Source organism: Leuresthes tenuis, unplaced genomic scaffold (assembly GCF_036924035.1).
Source record: "Leuresthes tenuis unplaced genomic scaffold, fLeuTen1.0.hap1 SCAF_10, whole genome shotgun sequence".
Taxonomy (NCBI): Eukaryota; Metazoa; Chordata; class Actinopteri; order Atheriniformes; family Atherinopsidae; genus Leuresthes; species Leuresthes tenuis.
The window spans coordinates 10,049,679-10,072,215 of record NW_027325364.1 but is presented as its reverse complement, the minus strand read 5'-3'; the positions used below and the strand labels follow the sequence as shown (position 1 = coordinate 10,072,215).

Here is a 22,537-nt window from a genome sequence, read left to right as displayed (position 1 = left end):
CAATAGATTCACACACTCACTAATGTGCCCCTCCACTCGGAAATGATTGCATCAATGGATGTTTGACCATTAGTGCAGAGCGATGTACAGTGACATGAAAAATCATTTTTAAAAAAAGCACAATGTTTGATAATCCCTTTTGAAACATACCGCACAGATAAAGCACAGATAAAGGTGACATAATGGAACAAATCGCACATGTAATTGAGATTTTGTGGGTTTCTTTCAACCGGAAAAATCAAGTATGCTCCTACATTTGTCACATCTTCACATTAATAAAATAAAAGAATGGGTTTCGGATCAGACTAGATGTCAATATTAAGAGCTTCTTAAGAGACAAAGAGTCGTACTGGTTCTATCTAAGCCTGTGACATCAAGCACCTGGTGTTTGTTTACATGCATTCTAAAAATTTGGTTTAGGTTGGATTGAAAATATTTCAAATTTTTTTCTGATGTCATATAAATATGCTTAGGAAGTTATGAACCACATCTGCCAACAAATGGGCAAAACAAGCAAATCAAATCAAATACTTGGCCACAGAAAGAGAAAACATATATGGTGCAGACTAAAATCAGCATTTCAGAGGAACCTCAAACCAACTCTGACACACGGTGGTGGAAACGTTATTGTGTGGGGCTGCCTCAGCCTCAAGGACAGTTTCACTCTTGAACTGATGGTGATTACCCGTTTTAATCTTTACAGACTGCTGCGAATTCACACATTTACGCGACAAGATAACCACAGTTAGTACCAGTTAGGCCATAATCTGGACTTTTTATTTGGAAGCTGACTATACCAACTGTTTATTCAACTATGACATTGTTGCCATCATATTAAAGAGTGCTTAAAGTTGCCGTTAACATGAAAATGATCTTTCAGATGCAAAGGTATCAATGAGGAGATGGCTCAGAAAGGAGATATGGGGTGCTATGGCATGGATGCATTAAAACCCAGATTTGTATGCAACTAAATAGCTGAAATGGACTGTAGATGCAAAACAGTGATATTGACAATGATAAGGAAGAGTAGGTTAAAAGATTCAGCAATATAATGCCAACAAGTTTTGGCATTGAACCTTTAAATGAAACGAAATGTCTTTCTCTAGGCAGTAGATGATTTTACAGGACTGCATGTTTCAAGTTTGTAAGTATGTCAATTTTAAAATTGCTCAGCTGACAGTGATAAAACTGCGTTGAACCCATCTTTGTAACATTTTCAATATTGCAACTGGTTGGGAAGCTACTCCTGACACAATAGATAGCTTACGTTAGTGTGATTTGGAAATCTGAGGCTTGCTTTGCACAAACACTTAAAGCCCTTCAACTTAGAGTGAGACATCTTGTTTCTGTTAGCAAACTTTGTGATATTGAAAAGATCAGAGGGAAAATATTATTACAGGCTGTGATTTTTCTTTTTTTTTTACTGAAGGAGAAGGTGCAGATGTAGGAATTTCTTGAGACAGGGTAGTTAAACTTGATGATTAAATGTTTTTTACCCATCTTAAAACATGCCTGAGGGGAGTCTTTAAATAGCAGAGATTTCATAAAATAAATCAGGAGCAATACAGCAGAAACCCTGATAATGGAGACAACCGCATGATGTAGTTACATGGTGTAAAAATATCAGATTGTCATGGAGAGACAACCAGATGGAGAGATGGCCACCCATGGCACTGCATGTCAGCAGCCTCAGGAAGAAATAATAGGAGGGCATGATTGAGATAAGGGTTGCACTGCCCTCTGTTGGTGGACAATTTGTAAATCAACCAACTCTGTAAGCTTACATTGTTTGTGAAATTTGCAGGAATGAATCTTTGTGAAACGGCCAAGCAAAGTGAAAACATATTTTAATTTAAATAGATGTATAAAACAAATCTGTGACAGCAGACTTCACACAGGGTGTAAACAAACAACTACAAACTGTTTTGACATTGCAGAACAAAAAATAGAAAAAACAAAACAGTTGAATTATTATAGATTTATTGAACATGTTAACAATGATAGGGCTCTCCACGTCGGAACTCCAATCATATAGTATAAAAATTAAAAAAGTACAAATAACGAGGACAAAACATTGTAAACAACATTCAGAATAAGAGAATAAACACATTTTCCTCATGGCAGTATTTCAACAATAAGGGTTTGTTCTTTTCCCCTCATAAATCATGATTTTCTCAACAGACTTTATCTTGTAGTTGCAAAATTATGCCTCAAACTGAGACTAATCAGAAAAAATCCCAACTATTGGGATGAGCGTAGTGTTTTCTCTTCGACCTTTAGGGTTTTCTCTTTTCATATATCCCAACACAAATGTTGTAAAAATACATGTCAATATATTCATGAAGTACAAAATATTTAAACGTACAGATTAAATGCAACATAGTAAAAGCAGGCTGTTGAGCCTTTAACAGTAAAAATGGCCACGAGTCTTCAAGTTATACTGAAATGCAAAAATTATGATTTACAAGTGGGCGATCTTACATATCCCATGCTGCCTTAGAGCTGGATTGTGCTACACAAAATAAACATTCCTCATTAGATGAGGAAAGGACAGGGAGAATGGAGACCAGATATGGTGGTCCAATGGAAGTTGCTACATGTAATTGGTCAGTATATGTCCATTATGAAGTGCATGATATACTGACCCTAGAATAGGGAAAAGTCCTTTGGAAGGCTGTGGATGGGTGAGGATCTCCTCATGCCCGTTTGAGCTTGTCAATGTGGAAGGTGAGTTTAAGGGCAGGGCCAAGCTTCAAACCCATGTATTTCATCATCATGTCGCTGCGCAGCAACAAGAGAGCTTTACCATCAATCTCCTAAGAAAAAGAGAGGGGGTTATTTTTGTGTGCTAGAGGCAGGTCTTTGACTTGCATCTAAACTAGTACACATAATCAGATGTTTAAAGTGTTAGCCTAGAATCTATTGGAAGAATCAAACAAAGAAAGACAGATAGATGGAACACAAAGAAAAGACGGACAGAGACATACAGTTATCTGAAGTACCAGACTGAATGCAAACATACATGTTTTCTGAAAAGGTCAGCATGGGGAGCCAGCACCGGGTCAATGTCTCTGATATACTGCATTACTTCCTCTACAGTCCACAGGTTTGGATCCTGACCGCTCGGTCTGGGGCTTTCTCGGAAACTGCCCGAGCCTGAGAGCAAAAGAACAAATCCATAAAGACAATCTTTTGTAGGGTTCATCATCTGCCTTAACTCCAGGGGGTTTGAAAGTTTTTAATGTTAATCATTTAAGTGGGAAAATTATATTTCTACTACAGAATTGTTTCAATTTGCTGATGACTTACATCAAGATAAGACTAAAGCTGTTGCCGGCTTTTTTTCTTTTCTCGATGAAGTTTCGAGGAGTCGCGATACAAGCACAGATATACAAGAACAGATAGCAGAACGTCGAAAACAAAAATCAAATGCCCGGCACAGCAGAGGGCGAAGAGCTGTCCCCCGAAGTGGATCATCATCTGTTGTTTGGAAATACTTCGGATTCAGGGCAAGTGATGTTAACCAAGAACAATTTATATGCAAAGAGTGCCGAGGAGAAATAACCCTGATATCAACAGTGCTGAAAAGTAGTCATGATTATTATTTTGGCCATGGATTCACTATGATGGCTCGTTAGGTGAGAGTTCAGATCCGTTGTGCTACTGCTGTATTCAATCAATGCCCAGCAGGCTTTGGTCTAGTGTTCCCTCCTTGTTTAAATGATTTCAAGACATTTGATTTCAGGGTGCACCATAAACTGCGTGAGAGTTGATCCGATGTACTTTGTGTTCACCTTGTAAGTATTCATCAGCGTACAAACAGATGTAATCGCATCTTTAATGTTAAAACAGGATTCAAGTTCAAGTTTTACACCCCGACAGCATACACAGTTTTTTCCTAATTTTGTACACCAGCACAAACGCAACAATGTTCCCTAATTCGATCACGTAGAAATCTTAAGACAACAGAGACGTGAAAGCAATAAAAGGGAAAATGTAGACAGTTTGCCATGATCAGTGACTTTCCTACCGGTTGACTTGTTATGATGCAGAAGTTTGGAGGGAGACCTGAGGCCTGATACCAGTGCAGGAGAGTTTGGGGAAAGGGGGATTTTCTTCAAGTGCTCTGGTGCTGCAACACTGTTCTCGATGAAGGACTCGCCTGTGGACAAAACAGATGTGTCACTGAGAGAAAATAATCATACAGATCATTTTAGAGTCAAAATACAAGAAATGAGGCCAGCAGATGAAAAAAAGGAAGTAACACAGTAAAGCAGCCATAACAGCGTTACGGCTCTAACACGCAGAGAACAGTAGTGCTTTAAGTGTGTGGTCCAACCTTCAGTAAAACCACGAGGGCCTTTTGAGGGGGGTATTAACCTTTTATAGAAATCTCTTCAAATATTCCATTAACTTAATTAAAATTTAAGGAAATTGAAAAATGATTAACCTCCTGCCCCCAAAACATAATTCCACTTGCTCCTGAGCCATGAACTATCTCCTCTTATATGATTATTCAAACCTTTATTGAACAGTCATGTTTCAAAATGAAATGTTTTACACAAAATGTGGTGCAGAGATGAGAACTGAGAGCCACTTATAGTAGAAAGAAATACAACTACTTTGAAGTCAGAGCAATTCATTTTCATACACAAACACACAAATGTATTTTCTGAACTAGCATACCATCGGTGGAGTGCCGTGGGATTTTTGTCAGTTTCTGAGAAAGAGGACTGCTGAAGTCCTGAAGGAAGCGCTTGGTGCCTCGGCCTGGACCCGTGGTCAGGCCGTCTCCAAAATTCCTTCTCTCTAAAACAAGTACATATGGAGGACAGAGCATCAGTTGATGCAGCTGGAGGGTACAGTACCACGTGAAGTAACATGAAAGAAGATGAATGTGATTAAGATACAGAAGAGTGGACCAGATGGTATTTTATAATCTTATAAAAGTAGGACATGCTGACTGAATGTGTCTGTATTTCCCCTAAAATTACACAACCCTGGCAGGCAGCCAGGCCAACAGGAACTCCGGCCAGACCAGACAAGATTGATTTGCCAAAAACAACACCAAATAGAAGTCAGTGGCCTAATAAATTGGATTTGGTGGCATGTGTGCTGCACTGTTCTACGAAACAAAACAAACATTTTATTTAATCTTGGTCATTTATGGACACTTCTTTAACTTCAGCCCAGTGTGAGTCTGCTGTGTTGGTGTAATTCAGTTAGTCTCTCCTCTCCTATACTCCTGTAAACTCTTTGCTGTGTGAGACAGTGCAGGCTAAGATAGGTCAAGAATTTGGAAACAACAACCCGATTTGACTCATTATATACCGAGCATCTTGATGACTTACTTAGGAGCTTTTGCCTACATGAAAAGTGCACAAAAACCTTTTTTTTGGGTTAGTTAGATTTGTTTTTCTCGTCTTTTGGAGTTTTATGTTTTAAATAACTTAATACAAAACATCAACAAAGAACAATTCTACTGTAAAGAAAGAACAAAAATAACTTTGAATCCGACTGCTACCTGGAGAACAGAAACCGTGTCACAGTTGCATATCGTCATTGTGCAGATGCGCATGTGAACACAATGAGAAAAGAACGCCTCTGACCTGTAGAGTACGAGTGAGTGTCGTAGTTTAGACCTCCTCTGGCCACAGGCTGGCTGCCAAACAGAGGATCACAGTGAAGATTGTGGCAGAGTTTTTCCAGGAAGCGGAGTACGTAAGTGACACTGCTGACTGTTGGAAGCGTTAGGGTGTGCTGCTGCTGGTCAAAAAAGGCTTAATGATGCCCACAGAAGAATAAAGAAAAAACAACCGTTAATCAGGTTCCCCTCCTTAGTCTTTAGTATCAAACGTCAAATTGTAAAATAATAATTTGCATAATTGGTTCGGTCTGCACCTGAAATGACTTCGCCTCCTTGTCCAGACTTGAGGCAGGCGAAGACTGTAGCCTGGTTGTGTGCAGAGTCCACACAAGCCTGAACACACTGCTGAAGCACTGAAGAGGCTCGGCCCGGACCAAAATGGTCTGGGAGCTGCTGGATGCGCCGTTGGTCCAGATGCGGTCCCACCTTGCCGTACTTGTTTAGGTACACACAAACTTTGGGAGAGAAAAAACAAGTTGAGGACTGATTCATTCCATTAAATCGCACATTTTTAACCTTTTGAACGTTGGTTGCAAGTAACAATCCTATGAGCAGAAAATCTTTATCATGCTTGCCAAATTTCTTAGCAGCACGGTGCCTCATGAGTGAACAGATATCTCTGCTCTACCTCTCTATAAAGTTACTCATATTTTCCATGAATCCCGTTGAATAAAGCGTTTCGTTGTGTACCTGTGGGAGCCTGAAGTGCAGAGTTGGGGATGGTGGCGTTGTCCAGGGGTACAGTGCTGGTGTCAGGTTCTGGGGTGCTGCTGGTGGGAGACGTGGGGACTGGATTAGGTACCACTCGTGGTTTTCTCTGTATAAAAACACACATATTCAGATACAGCTACAGCATTTGAGTATTTCGTTTAATTACAGCCACCAAATGTGGCCCGAACAGTGTGCTATACAGAAAAAAATGTGACTCTTATGTTGCATTCGTTTCTTAGTTGAAATGAAATGAAAAAAAAAATCCTTGTAATGAAATTAAATTCAATGAAATGTTACACCAGAAAATGAAATAAGGGTCAAGTGGAAAATTCCAACAATAGTTTTAATTAATCTCCTGTTAGAACATTATTGGAACCTGATGAGTGCAGTTTGCTTTGCCAGCATCCAACTGGAGGTTGCTAACATGTGTTGTGGACAATCATTCGTTTCAGTGAAATGGAAACCAGTTCAGTCTGCCTTCCTTGAATTTGGCCCATCAAAATAGTGCTAATTTGTGAATTTTTACTTAAGACACAACTAACAATTAAACTAATGTTCTTTTGCTATTTCAATTTGTCAGAAATTCAAATATGACAGTTGTAAAGCGGGCTCAGGTGCTGGCAGGTTTTACTGTCTGGCAAAGTAAAGAAAAAGAACAGCTGCTAAAATGTCAGTCTTAGTGTTCTATAGAGGGTCATATATTTAACTATGTCCTGGACGGCTACCTTGCTTCCAGGCTTGGGCCCTCTTTTCTTTGGGATCTTGATGGGTTCTTCCTCCTCCTGGGCCTGCTGCAGAGCTATCCTCTGTGCCCAGTTGGCAGGCAGTCTTCCTCTGGTCCGCCCTGGTCCAGTAAACGGCCGTCCTGGACCGGCCATGGCCTCCTCCAACCAGCCAGCTCTTTTTGCCCATCCCAGCTGTAAACAAAGCACAGAGGAGAGAAAGTCAAACGGGGCAACGGCTTCCAACCCAATGTCCTGCAACATAAAATAGATAGAAAGTATTTACATGCAACCAAAAGTGCCGCTGTGGCACAACTTAACCATGTGGAAATGTTATCTGGTTTACCTTCTCAGATCAAGCTACAACACATCCTAACTGCACGGCTGCTCAAGAAAAAGCTTCATCAGATGGAATATACACAGGTCTGAAAGTGCTTTCTTTATGTTATATCTCTAATCTGAGGAGAAACAGCTGTCATCATCACCATCAGTTGCCTGAATAGCCAAGTTTGCATTTGAACATTTGTTACTTATTGCAGTGTTGGAATCTATTCTGGAGAAATAAAGTCCCTTTATTAGACTGTTTGGTTTTGGACACTATTACCATGTTTTAGGTATCTAACAGCTACTTATTGTTTGTACATATGTAATACACAGGAGGAGTGGTGTGTGCTATAATGATACTCTTATCTGCAACCTCTAAATTTGGGTTCTATAGGGCAAATATTTCCATCAACAGCTCATGCGTAACTGCCAAATAGGTACCATGTTAGAACCCAGTCTCGATTCCCCATCCGAGTTTTGAGATTTCTGTCTTTGAGATTATTCAAACATAACGGAGTGATTTGAGCATGTATCAAAAAATGTGTCTTCAGCAGCAAATCAAACACTTACTAGTTCCTTAGTTCTCAGTCAATATCATTAAATCTCACAACGAACACCAAAAATCTCAGAACTGGATATCTCAAAAACTTGCTACTTGACTACCTTGACTAAACCTTGACTACCTTGACTAAACTTGACTAACAGTCTGAACTAGATGGCATCTCTAAGCCATCCATACCCACCTTACTGCCAGGCTTAGGTCCTCGTTTCTTGGGGATCTTGATGGGCTCCAGGCTTTTGCCTGGCTGGATACTCTGTCCCAGTGCAGAAGCCTTTTGACTCCAGGGCCCCGTCACTTTAGTTTTCCTGCGTCCTGGCTTGCGCCCTCTTTGACCTGGCGGTCTGCCCACCGTGGGGGTGGGATTCATGACTGGGCTCTCCACACTTCCGTCTGTCAGTGCACCAAGGCTTTTTGGCAGCACCACTAAATCGGCAAAGATTGACAGACACACAACGCAGTCTTAGGTAATTATTCTTTTACCAGTATGTGTGTTCCATCTGTAACCTGGAATGTTTTATGTGCTTACAAACAAGATGAGAAACAGATATTTGTTCATTCAAACATCCTAAATCTTTCCACCAAACACCTGCTCTGTAACACGCACACGACACCCCCACACAGAATGACTCATGGGCTCCACAACAAAAACATTCAACAAGGCCTTGTGCTGTCTGCTCTTCTGCCCTTAACCGACTCAAGCTGCAGCCAACCAAAAAACAAGCCGAGTCATTCACAGATGTTACACTCACACAGCATTCGAAACATAAGGTTTGACCTACAGCTGTTTTCTAGAGATGTTCGGGACGCATGGCATGTGAGAGTGCTTATGTCCACCGCAGCTGATCCAAAGTTCTAACGTAGATTCTGCACCCGGTCTCTGAGCCGAATCCCCTGAAGATCAGCAGGTGGGAAATGTAGCAGCTAATCTCCCAAAGCATTTAGTGTGAGTGTGTGTGCTGAAAAGAGTAAATGCTTCCAACTAGTACTACAGTGACCTGTATGCTGTTTTTCACTTGGTCGTCAATTGCATGGACATGTTCACACGAATGTGGTATTGAACTTGTGATATATCAATTCCTGATGTGAATGTGAGATAAAGAAATTTCCACAGCGTACTTTTTGTATCTTCTCATACCTTCTGTACGCTCTATGCCGACGTTCCCCTGCTCAAAGTCTTTCACACATCTAGCTGTGAGAGTGCACCGCCAGCAGAAAGTCTCCCTTTACAAAGTGACGATGTGTTACCAGCAACTGAGGAAAATGTCTGTTCAAACGTTCTTCAAAACATCTCTGTGTGAAACAGCATCTTCTGTAAGCACAACTCTCCAACTCTGAATAGTTCCAGGATAAACTTACATAATGTGCAGCATCACTTCCTTTGGTTTGTTTATTACAGAATAATCCAAACTGCTTACAACAGTCAAAGGTCAAACATTCAACACGGGTCTCCTCTCTTGAACCTCCTTCAATTACACAATTCTACAACTTGTCTCCCAAACAGGAAAGTTCTTCTTCTGAAGCAGTGAGCAGGTAGAAAACATGATGGTTACATCAAGACGTGTATGCTGCATCTCACCCAGTGATTTAAAAACTTTAAAAAAGGTACAATTCACTTTTTTTTTTTACTGACTTGAACGTTATTTTTCTGAATGTATGAAAAAAAAAAAACTAATTAAATAAATTGGTCGTTTAAAGACTCAAACAAACAAACAAAAAAGTTGCTGGTGATAAAAATCTGACGACAAAAACACCAACAGCGCAACTCAACAAGCATTCATCTGGCACATAATCATTCAGCGATGTCCACTGAGAATACAGAACGATGTTGTGTTTGTTTGTGTGTGATGTACTGCATGCTGTTCCATTAACAGCATGAAGGGGGGGGCAACACGCTTCACAATCTAAACTGCGTCTGACCACAGTTTCTGATGGGCACCACTTTCAGAGATAATTAGACCACTTTTGTCTGGACCACAGATGTCAGCCCCACACAGCGTGAGCTGCCAACTGTCAGGCAGCTACATTTAAAAGAAAAATAATGTGTCTCTTTGTGTCTCTCTTTATTTGAGAGTTGTTACCAACAGAATAAGAGCTTCCAGGCGAGCGAGTGCGCCCGCTCTTAGGAGCATGCACTCCAAAGACGTACTTGGGTCACTGTGAATGCGACGCCTTTGTTTAATAATTAGTGAAAATAAATAAATCAGGCATGATTTAAAAAAAAATAGCCAATCTAGCTTAAAATCATAAGTTTGGTTTTCACCAGCTGAGCTATCGATGCACAAAATTCTATTAAGACCGATTTTATGGAGGTGCTCAGAGTTGCCTTAGAACTCGAACAAATAAACCTAAACCATCTGATCACAGATAAAGTACGGAGGGAAATATGTATCAGTGTGAGGGGTGCAATATATCACAGCAGTGATGTTTTATTTAAAATCAACATCTATTACCTGCAGAAGCTGTGATCCTTGCGATAGAACAAAGAGCGCAGATATCAAAGACGGATTTATTTTGACTACGTTTAAGCTGCCGCTGGCCAGCAGGAAAATAAGAAATGTGCAAACACCTTTTCAGTCTGTAGATTAAACCCAAATATAGAAGTAAACTGCAGACAGCTGTGCGGCAGACTTGAAATTTATCTCCCAAACTCCCTCCCAAGTACACTCAGCCTTCATTTCTTGATGGGGAGCAAAACTCCACAAACCACTGAGTGAACAAGCACATGGTAAAAGCATTAAGAGAGGGCATGATATAAGAGAGAGAGAGAAAGAGAGAATGTATGATAAACACATAAAAACAACCAAGTAAACAGTGTACTTTCTAAAAAACAGCACAACTGGCAAAACTTCAAGAGTGTGCATGCAAAAGTGACTGCACAGGAAAAGGAAGCACAGCAAAGTTAGAATATCTGACTTCAAATGCACCTGCAAGCCTTTTCACACCCTCTTACATGTAAGGAACAAGCCAGCATAATTCAGTATTCACCCTGGTTAAACCGACACATATTTCTGAGGTGTAGTCACAATCATTAGCACAGGTATTGGCTCGGGGGCCTGCATTTATTAAATACTTTCAAAACAGGCACAGGAATCAATGCACAGCTCAGTCTGCAGGCTACTGCTACGTTTCATGGGGGAGTTACACTGAGACCAGGAAAAAAGCACGACTCCTGATTGATTCTAAACAGAGTGGACGAATCCTTGAAAACATGTTTAAAGGTGTAAAGAGCTTCAGGTTACAATCAATTGTAGTTGTTGTAAATAGTCACAACAAGTAACAAATGCATAACAAGCAAATCCTTGTTTTTTCTCCCCTCTCCCTTGAGTGCATCGGGTTCATTGAGTTCACAAAGCCACTGCTGCCACAGCTTCATATTACAGCAACAGAACTTCTCCAAAGCTTTGAATCTATCGCCCAATGACTGTATTTTGTAAATCCATTCATTCTACTCACCCTGCTGCTCAAAGAAAAGTAAAAAATGTGTGGTTGTCTGCTCAGCTGTCCTCAGATTCACCCTCTCCTCCTGCCCTGTCCTCTTCTCCCACTCTTCCTCTGCCTTGCTCCTCCTTCCCTTCTTTTTCCACCCTTCTCCTCTTCTCTCCTCCCACCATCCAGTGACAATGTAAACAGTCCACCTTTCACAGCAGACGCCTGTCTTTTCTCTTCTTTTCTACTGCCTCTCTAAATGTAATTCTTTCAAAGGTATCTGATCAGACTGTAGCAACCAGTGTGCCAAAGAGAGGCCTGTGGAGGGGCACCCAGGCTCGTTCCAACCACGTCACGGCCTTCTCTGCCAATTGGGTGAGTGCCAGACCTTCATAAAACACTAGCAAGCTACAAAGACATGTCCTGCCTCCTCATTTCCCTGCTTCCCTTCACTCCTTAACATTCTGTGGATTCTGCAGCTGAGGACAGTTGACCTTGTGGCGGTTAACCCTTGTATCCCTTTCTTCCTTTAATGTATCCTGTTCAACAAATCGGTTTGCTCTTGTTCCAAGTCACTCCTGTAGCTCATAGCTTATGCTAAAAAACAAAAAAAAAAATATCAACTTTGCTCTGACTTCTTAAAAGCTGCAGCTGTAATGGACCAGTGACTAAAGGTGACTTGTTGGCTAAATTGCAAAACAAGTAACTTAAAACAACAATTTATCTCAAACTTCCCAAACAGATGGAAGTAAGAACCACAGGCATGCCCGCTTAAAGGTTGGACAAACTGGATGTACATCTGGAGAAACATTTCCATAGACCCAGAGCTAAAAACAAAACTCCCAAATACCACAAAAAGGTAGGAATCAAAATCCAGTTAAAGTTTTAGGATACGGTAGGCAGTAAATTCAACAATAACTTTTCAGCACTTTGCAAATGAAGTGGACTTCTGCAACACCTCTCTGCTGTGTTTAGGCTCTCAGTGATGAGAGACTGGGGCTTATTACAGACTTATTCAGTAGTTGGAAGTGTAATAAAGTCCTCGCGAGAAGCAGAACGTGGTGGGTGAAGGAGTGTCGCACCTTTCCGACACGACTTACATACACATGTGACTGGATAGTGTAGTGCAGTGTTTCTCAGTTCCGGTCCTCATGACCCACTGGCCCAATGAATGGCTCCTTATCAGGCCACTGCTGAGCTTAATGACGAGCTGATCATTTGAATCAGGTGTGGTGGAGGAGGGAAACATCGAAAACATGCAGGCCATGTGGGTCAGGAGGACCGGAACTGAGAAACACTGGTGTAGTGGTAAGACTGCTGCCCTTCATGTGGGTGACTGGTGTTCAAATCCTGACCTCCCTCTGCAGGAAAGTATCATGTCATTACCTCCAGTAGGGGTCCTTAGGCAAACCCCCCTTACACTACCTGCCTACCTGAGATGTGAGTGTAAGTCGCTTTGGATAAAAGCGTCTGCCAAATGCAGCAACATGAGCATGTCTGCGCTTGGCTACAGGGAGGAGCTTAAAAGGTAGACGGCAGAACGACGGACGGTTGTATTTTTAAACTCTGCCGTGTGTTTGTGTTTCTCCCTCCCCTTTTTAAAGATTTCTTCATATCTCGTGCTACAGTTCAAAGCAAAGAGGACAATTTGTGCACGAGTAAACAACACACGGACAATGCTAAGTTTTGACTGAGATCTGGAGACACACCTTCATTTTGACCACTGTTTTGTAGTAAACCAGCAGTCCCCACTTGACCATTTGTTTAATATCACTTGCCATCTAGACAATTCTGTCACCAGCCGCTTTCTAAGTTCAGAAATGTTCAACTAAATGCATTTGGAGCGGCCGCACAAAAAAAGGCAGAAAAAAAGACACCAAGTGCAGTGCTTTTCTTCAAGGTTGCCGCATAGACTCTCTCCTCATTAGGAACAACTGACAAAAGACTGCTGGCAGTCAGATAAGCGAAAGAAAAAAAAAACTAACAGGCCCTAACAGAGACATTTTTAGATGTTTGCAGAGCTGTTTTACTAATTCAAATCCCTCCATCCACGCCCAAAGCTTGCACTGCACAAAAAGGGTGAGAAGCAAAAATAACACAGCAAAATGATCTACACCACTGAGGTTTTCCACTCAAAGCAATGCCCCTGTGAAACCCCCTGCCAACTGTTGGGGTCCACACCTTTGCTGCCCGGCGGCTGAAGGTTGTCACCGGTGAGGGTGCACCAGCCAACTGGGAAGATGTCCCGAGAGTCATAGCGGCAGTAGTAATCAAAGGCTCCACGCCATCCATCGAAGGTGACCAGCACCTCAACTCCACGCAGTGCCCCCACTGTAGCCGGGCAGATAAAGTGGGGATTTTTCCGGTCTACTGCCTCCAGCTTCATGCCTATCTGGAAGGAGTTCTGGTCTGGAGCGGGAGGCTCCTGCTGGGGAATATGGAGAGAGAAAAGGGGGTCAGGTATGACAGGTATGTGCCTGAGAAGAATCATAAAACGTTAACAAATGCTGGGGAAGCTTTGCTAAGTGTATATCTTCTTAATGTACAATTTTATGGAAAAAATGAAATAAAATAAAGATTTTTAGGCATAAATGAGAGCAACTATGATTATCAAATAAACGTTTGTTTGTATTTCTGTGCACTTTGAGCTTGAGAGCCTTGTACAGGTACCTTGTGAAAAATGCGAGACGGTGCCATTTCAGCACCATTTAGTGTTTTCAGCAGGAACATGGGCCAGGAAGACGCATTGAGACGGAAACCTGAAGGACGACAGTTGGAAGAAGGGTTGAATGATGACCAAATGGTTGCCGATATGAACAAATTGTGAAAATACAGACTTGTGCAGAAGGAATGAATCAATTAGTAATTCAGGTGAACATTAAGTGACAAAAAAGATTTTTCAGGTTTGGACTACGGGTCACACAACATTGATTGTCTAATCGATTTCACCTTTACTCTGAGAAATAATTAACTTTTCCCCCACTTTTTGTTTGATAAAAGGATGCATGATTTTTCTGCCAATTTATCGTGAAAATAATCAGCAAATTCACCACTTCAAGCTATACATTTGAAACTAAAATAACTAAACTGCACAGATCTTTCTCCATGGAAGCTCAATACTGAAACGATCTCGGTAGGAAACCTTTTAAGTTGTGTCACATAATGTGACACGATGCCCTACTATTCTCTGCTGTCAGGTACTGACCTCTAGAGGACAAAATCAAGAAAAAGAAGAAGAAGAAAAATCCTACAGATAAAAAGCAGAAAAAAAACTGTAAAGCTAGTAAAGAGCTTAAAGAGATGTTTTCACTGTACATGGTTGCTACGGGAAACCGTGATGTTTAACTGTGTTCTTACCCAGTGGGGGCTGTAGCATGCCTCCATTCTTTTCACAGTTGCCAATTGGCTGGATCTCTGAGGAATCCACCAGACGCCAGAAGTCATTTTTATTGTCAGACCCATCCAAGCGCAGCCGCAGCCGTGAGCCCGTCAGGCCCACCACTGTGGCGATGCAGGTGGACGTGGTGTTCCGCGGGTCCTGGGCCTCCAGCTTCATACCTGCTTTGAACTCATTAGCTGGAGGTGTCAGACTCTAGAGGGTGATGATAGTCAAGTATTAGATGAAAGGGACAAAAAAAAAAATCATTGGGGGGAAAAAAAACTGTAGTTAAATGATTAATGACACTCTGCATGGACCACTGAATCCACTCACTTGTTTGAAACATGAAGCAGGAGCAGCGATTGCACCTGTCTCTTTCAGGTATTTCTCCCAGCTGAACTGCCCTGCAGAAGGACAAGAGGAGTTACAAATGTGTGTCGAGACGCATTTTTCCAGTAACAAATGGCTTGATAAATATAAATCCAAGCCTGGATACACATTACATTGAAGAATATATGAGACTTAAATCATCACTTTGTTAAAACAAAAGAGGACACTGGCTTCTACGGTCAACATTTGAACCAAAGTGTGTTTTAATAACAAATGAAAAAGCTGAAGCAAATCCTTGAGTACTGTGTTCACTTTAAATGAGCCAAAACATCATTCAGAAACCACTGGCTGCTGTGGGTCATTTACCTTGGTACTGTGAGGGCACTCGGGAGGGCCGTCCACTTCGGGCATGCTTGATCCTTCGAGCATCTTTCCACTCTATAGCTGGAGAAGCCAAGAATTACACAACAGGCTCTAAATTGTGGGCAATTTTCCCACCTTGCAGTAAGTGTTATAATCACTCTTTGGATATAGCCTTACTTGCAATATACTAAGAAACTGTGTAACTACTTGAAAAAGAAAAAAGGTACTGTTTACTCATAGTTAACAAACGCTTACCTTTCTGTGGAACGGGTTTCCTCATGCTCCAACAATTCTGACCAACTGACAACACAAAAGTGGCCTCCACTCTGAAGACAAGACAGCAAACACAAGAATAAACTGTTTTACGGCTGCATAAACGGAGCATGGAGGTTTCAGAGCGAGGCAGATTACCTGAAGAAGCACATTTTATTTTTTATTAACTCCATCTTTCAGTCACTATCAACATATTTCAAAGACACTAAGACATCATTTGTCACCTTGCAGACCAGAGAAAACTAGATCATGGCGTACAAAAACATTGACTTTGAGGCAGCAGTACAGCATCAGATATATGAATGTACATAAAGGACCACATGCACCTACATAACACACCAACTCAATAGTGCATCAATCAGCCATTACACGCAGCACAGTTACATGCATGTTACGATTACAGCTCAACGGGGCCATTTAACCGGACCACTGTTTTTATAACCGTTTACAGGCAAATTATGCTGAGGTTTTAGAATCAAAATGTTATTAGAGCAAAGCGACAGTCTGAAAAATGCTTTCAGAGGCTGCGGGTCGACACATATAGTCTCAAAGGGCCAATCTTTAATCGCAGTTTCCGACCCGGTTACGCCGTCTGACAAAAACAGAAAATCCCTGTGAATGAGAGCTGTTTCATCAGGAATTTGGCTGTGTTAATATACATTTGGCCACTGATTTTACAAACAGCTGCAATAAAGATGGAACTTTGGAGCACTTGTGGAGTGCTTTGGTCCATTTGAGTCTAGTAGAGTGAAAACATAAAGTGGTAACTCAGACTATAACCGCATTATCTGCGTTTCTGTCCAATGTTGTACTATTCGAGGCAGACTATCTTGTCTACATGCATTGTAAATGTCTGGTTTTGGTTGAACAAAATAATTTGTCTTTTTCTGGTGCCATGTAAATGTGCTTGTTGTCTAACGATTACGACAAACACACATAACTGTCTTAGTCGATCCAGAATGTCACTGAATGTCATAAATAAATGCGTAAGAAAAGACAATGTCTTTCTTCATCTTTATCCGAACACTTTATCATGATCTCATAGAACGTTGTGCATTTCTACCTGAAAGTCTCTTTCAGACATCGGCAACAGGTCGGGAAGTGGATTTTCAGTCAATGCCCAAGAAATAAATAAAAATCCAACAAGCTCATCTTTAACAAAAAGAAGCCCACATTGTTACCTCTCATCTCATATCAACTGTCTGTAAAACCTTTGTTAAATACGTCTCGAGTTATTTCTTGGTCCAATTGTGACACTTCAAATTCTGATTCATATTCAGCAGGGGTCGTGTTTTAGCCTTCTTCACCTTGGCCATGTCTCTGAGCTGTTGACATCTTTTACTTCTGGAAACTGCGAGCACACTACTGTTGTTGAATATGATAGCACTGGAGGACAATGAGTTCTTTGAAGTCTTTTGTGGTTCATTTCTCTCCTTTATTCGACAAAAGCTACTTCAAGTTTACTTCAAGAGCCTAACTCATACCTCATGACACAAATAGATAACCCCCTAGAAGTGATTACGTCCAATCTACATTTGGGTTTATATGGTTTTTGAGATTTAATGATGAGGTCAGAATAATCACTAAATTGCTTAGACTTAATTTAAGGGACCTATTAGAAAAGTTATGCAAAAGACAGCTTCTAATCTAATGAATGCTACTTATAATATAGGAATAATAAGATTTGTACTGAAAGACTTCATATCAATGAGAATTCAGGGGTATTCAAACCAAAGGTACCTCACAAATGCTTGATTTGAAGCCTGTGCTCGTTATCTGAACTTGTCACATGTTAGCCAGGGAGTGATGAGGTGAAGATCGAGCAAGTTCAACTAGAGACGAAAGATCATTTCAACGATGCACTGCATATGGATTTAATTTACTCTTTCAAGTGAAATCAGGACGTATCAAAGCTCCTCTACTGGCTGACTGTGCACATAGACACATCAATTTGTAGATGACATAAAAAGTAGCACAAATTAGATGGTGCTAATGTAGCATATATTTGCCTTCTTACACATTTAGTAAGCTCAATTTTTCCTCAGCTCCGAGTGTCATTACAGTCATCCCATACATCCATGGCAAATTCATTTATCAAGCAATGAAAATATCCCCTCTTGAACAGGAAAAATACATTATTCTTATCATGTGACAAGATTTCTTGCCATCAATCAGCAGACCAGTGTTTAGAGATGAGTAAGATATTCCAGGCTCAGTGACCCCTGTTACCCAAACTCCTGCCCACCAACAGAGAGGTCAGCAGGTCAAATATAAAGCAGACAAATACCTCAACAAGCCTCTCATCTCAATATAGTCTCAATTAAACGTCGTTAAACTGATAGTTTGGGAGCCAGTAAGACAGAAAAATTACCTAATATTCGCAAAAGCTGTAGAAAACGTCAAGCCCGTTGTGTGTAAAGGTGAGAATTGGTTCACAAAACACAGCGACAGCAATGCAACATTTACGAGACATTTGAATGTGTCGAGGAAAAACAATTTTCGTTGTGCCATAAGAAGCTGATGTAAATGGACTAAGCTGGCGTTTAAAATATTTGGGAAAGAGCAATGACAGAAAATCCACACAGGCGCCTTGTACTAGAAAGTGGACTGTTCATATAAACATTTCTTACCTTAAAACTTCATAACCGTTTGCAGCGTTTCTCCTCCACGGGTGAGTTCCCTTTCAATAGAAGTGCGCCTTTTTCCTACGCCAAGGGGGATGGCGTCCAAATTAAAGCGACCCGCTCCCTGTTTTCAAATCTGGGAAAGTGACAGGAAGACTGGCGTTAGAACGCTCAGCAGGTACACCTTCCTCCTGTGGCTAATACACAGTAGTATAAAAAAAACTCATCCTACTTTCACTTGCCTGGCATCTACACGGGACCCCATATTTCTATTTATTGACAAAGCATTGCAGCTGACGTTGCGGAAATGTCTTGAGCTTCATTCATAACACAAAGCCAACACATGGAGCCTCCCATCATTTTCACCCTTTTCTCAACTATATTTACATGTGATATTAATTTACTGGACACCAGCGCGCTGAGTGTGTTATCGCGGAGTATGAAGTGGATTAACGGCGTCTAAACATGTGAACATTACTCAATTAAACGCAACATGCACGCAGCCAGTGCATCCTTCACATCCAGCATGCTACGCTACACACATACACCAGACATGCCCACTTCACTTGATGCTAACTTAGCATGCTAGGTGGCTGTCTAGCTCGTTGACCTGATTACAAATATTAGCATTAGCTAAATGGGAGCGCAGCAGCACGCTGAGTTCAGCTAGTGGTTATCTGGGCTCAAGCTGAAGCCGAACCAAAAATGAGACGTTGCTCGGTATATCCGAGGATGTTTACCTTGCTTTGTGACGTGTGTATTTGTTTCTGATGTGGCTTTAGCGCTTGTCCGCCATTTTTTCAACACGATAAGGAGGGGTTGAGGAGGGGGTGTTTTGCCAACATTTCATGTTGGACAGTCAAGTCAGGCGGGCACGCGAGGCTGAGGGATAAAATAGAGGTGAAACGACGACTAGCGGCAGACAGAAGTATTACAAGTCAAATAAAATATTTGTGTAAAAATTATTATTTTTTCTCTTCTAGTTTAACCCAAATGTTAACAAACATCTAATATCTCATCAATTTGTTATTTACCAGTATTATACTATAGAATATAGCATGTTATACTTCGCAGAATGTTCTACAACTTAAATTTTAAGGAAGTATATATCCAGTAACTGCTGTGTGGACTACCTGCCAAGTACCTTAAAAGTACACAAATGTGTGGAAGACCGGTGGTGCTGATGTAATGGTAACTGGCATTCAAGTCAAATAGTGAACTGATTTAGAGTTATTCTTTTTCTTGTTGTTTTTTGCATGAAATAAGATAATAGATAGAGAAACAGTTTCCCTATAAATAGCTATTTTTTGTTCTTTGTCTTCTGGCACAGACACATACAGTATCGGTACAGTTGCATTAAGCTAATACCAATAATGATAATAAAGCATTTCAGCATTTTAAACTTTAATAATAATTTCCTTTTTAAAAAGAATACATATATATATATATATATGTATATGGGGGAGAGGGGGGGCTTGATTAAAATATATACTGTCAAATATATACAAAATATATTTAACAAACAGTCCATAAGTACATACATTTTAGGGAAAAGAGCAAAGAAAAAACAATGGAGAAATAAGTACAGGGAAGAAAGAATTAATATATAAATTGATTAATAATAAATTATTAGTTCAAAGGTAAATGATGCAATTAATAAATGGGGTTATTAACACAAGGTTAAATTGATACATTTGAATATTGGAATGGGAACATTAAATCATTCCACCTTTAATGCAGTAATTATTCCCAAAATAGATTTTTATCAATCTTAGTAGAATGTATTAACAATTATTAATGTATTTATTGAGCCATTTATGCATTTAGATTTTCAATTTTGATTTTGACAGTTTCTGTCCTCCATGATCCCAAACATTGTTGCTCTATTCATAACCTGCCTAAATGTTTCACGTGACACTTGTCTCACAGACATTTATGTGAATAGTTCTCCTTTTCTGTATAAAGATTACCTATTTATTTGTCAGTACATTCAGTAGTGTCTGCAGCATTATAGGTGATTATAGGTGTTGTTAATATTCTCTCTGCATGTATCCTCTTGTACATTTATGCATAGCACTGTGTGGAAAAACAGTGAGACCAACTGGAAACTGTTCCCACTAATAGGGTTTAATTCTAATGGTGTAAGTGGATTTCCGTGATAAGTTAAGCTCTTTTAATGTCCCTTTGTAAACCATGAGATTGTTATGTTGGAAAATGTTGACGAACAAGTCAGTGATCTCAGTCTAAAAATATTTTTTACAGGTTTTCAAATACAGTTATTCATTTGTACAAGGATTTAGATATACCACATATGAGTCTCTAACATAAAGTGCATTTAAACATACCTTACATTTTTATCTATGGGACTTTCTTTTCAACAATTTCCACATACTGCACAGTGCTTCATTTCTCATAAAACATCTGCAGAAAACAATATTTTTAGTCCTTCTGTATTTCCCTTCTTTGAATAAATAGTAAGCAGTCATTTAATCTTACTGTGTTAATAAACATAATCTTTATTTGATTACAACTATCTTAATAATGAGAGCAGATTTTTCCAAATGCTGTTACTGCAGCAGTACAAAGAACTGCTCTAGTTTCATTTAAGCCGTGCTCTACTTTGGGGTATGAAAATATGGGGATTTTGCCTTGAGCATGACATGAATAAAATTTGATTATCAATGCACACAGAGCTTAACTTTTTACCCACTATTTGTTCCAGTTAAGATTATCACTGTGATGAACAAAATTATGGCAACATCTCAATGTTTTAACAATAGATACATTTAAATTTTTCAAATTGAATAAAATCTGCATATTATCAGAGTTAGAAAAAATCCAAAGCCAAAAATCAGTGAAATACAGTGTTCTTCCAGTAGTGTTATCTATAAAGATATTCCAGAGAAATTGTGAAGGTGTGGAAATTAGAATTAGGAGCCATTTAGTAATATCATGCCAATTAGGTCAAGATAGCAACTGTAACCATGTGATTTGGAGAGGCACCCAGCAGTTCAACTGTGTGTAATGGTCACCTGGTAGCACCGCTAATGCCCATTTCAGCCTACGCTGGGCAGGCCATGGCCTATTGGCCTCATGCACACCAGGCAATTATGTTTGGTTTCACACGGTGAAAAGGGTTAATTGACAGCGCCCACATGCCTTCTTGGACCTGTTTCACGCTTGTCAGCCTTCATCGTATCAAAGGAAGCTCCATTCAGCCAGGCACCAATATTAAAACAAATACACACTTCAAGGCCATGCACTGCAAATTGAACAGTTTCATAGCTGTGGAGAAATAAACACTCATCAACATATCTTGATTCTCTATACACACACGCACTTACAGAAAGACACTCATATAAAACACTGTACAACACTTAAAGATTTACTATGATTACGCACACACTTCAGAGATTATGGAGATTGGCTTTTGAATAAACTTGTTCTTGTATCACTAGGGGTCAGTATTGTCTTTTTCAAAGCAGGGTCTCATAATATTGACATCAGCTTGCTTCCCCCTCATTGTAATGCACGTGGGCTTCCCTTTGACCACAGCACAGTATCTTTTTACCATTGTATCAGGCACTCACTATCATATTCAACCTCTTGAACTTTTCTTCTGATTTTGCATTTCACTTTGGACTTAAATTGTTTTCTCAGTGACCATGTTCACATAGTTTCTGCTCTTAAATAGAAAAACACAAAAAACTCAAAAACTCATTAAAATTGTCATTCTGCCTGTGTTTTTATAGTAATTATAGACAAACCAAGTGTTGCAGAGCCATGCCCACTGTATATTGTGTGCACGTCTCATTGTCTGGGTCTCCATGTGGTTCTTGTTCCTTATTAAAAAAGCTTCAACCACTGAGCCACTGGCAGTCTATGAAAGTCCATTAGCCATTATACAAGCTAGTTTGACAAGCAAATAACAACAGTGACAATGTTTTCCATTCAACAGTCTGCTGTCCATAAACCTCACTTTCTTTAGGTTGAACAAATTGGATGCGCATCATGTTTGCTGTGTGCAGCAAAATTTTGCAAAATATCATTTTTATGAAAAAGAGTGAAGTGAGTCCTGCTTTGACAAGACAAAGTAACATTTAACATCTATATACATGTGATAAAGACAATAATTCAATAAAGGTAACAATGACAAAGTAAACAAGATAATCTGAG

At 40.1% G+C, this 22,537-nt stretch overlaps 1 protein-coding gene across 4 annotated transcripts; it reads right to left on the bottom strand.

The window, feature by feature from the left end:
* Positions 1-1,963: 1,963 nt before the first annotated feature.
* On the bottom strand, positions 1,964-19,208 carry LOC140316154 (polycomb protein SCMH1-like). Of its 4 annotated transcripts, none has more exons than XM_072393874.1 (17): positions 19,102-19,207; positions 18,368-18,497; positions 15,720-15,790; positions 15,468-15,545; positions 15,105-15,175; positions 14,750-14,984; positions 14,063-14,151; positions 13,574-13,820; positions 8,148-8,389; positions 7,084-7,275; positions 6,338-6,464; positions 5,902-6,102; positions 5,610-5,780; positions 4,687-4,809; positions 4,031-4,162; positions 3,023-3,156; positions 1,964-2,816 (listed from the first exon to the last, which is right to left on the bottom strand). In XM_072393874.1, the coding sequence occupies exons 3-17, from the start codon at positions 15,742-15,744 to the stop codon at positions 2,697-2,699; spliced, it is 2,187 nt and encodes a 728-aa protein (XP_072249975.1). In that variant the 5' UTR covers positions 15,745-15,790; positions 18,368-18,497; positions 19,102-19,207; the 3' UTR covers positions 1,964-2,696. The 4 variants fall into 4 exon arrangements, with proteins under 4 accessions (XP_072249975.1, XP_072249977.1, XP_072249976.1 ...); XM_072393876.1 differs by having other exon boundaries at positions 13,574-13,817; XM_072393875.1 differs by having other exon boundaries at positions 18,368-18,558; positions 19,102-19,190.
* Positions 19,209-22,537: the final 3,329 nt, after the last annotated feature.

What these genes read in the sequence shown, in the direction of transcription:
- LOC140316154 (XM_072393874.1), bottom strand. Translation starts at nt 15,744, where the DNA reads ATGAGGAAACCCGTTCCACAGAAAG. An exon ending in AGTGCCCTCACAGTACCAAG is followed by an intron (nt 15,176 to 15,467) that starts GTAAATGACCCA and finishes GTCCTTCTGCAG; the next exon opens with GGCAGTTCAGCTGGGAGAAA. An exon ending in CACTCACTCGTACTCTACAG is followed by an intron (nt 4,810 to 5,609) that starts GTCAGAGGCGTT and finishes TACTTGTTTTAG; the next exon opens with AGAGAAGGAATTTTGGAGAC.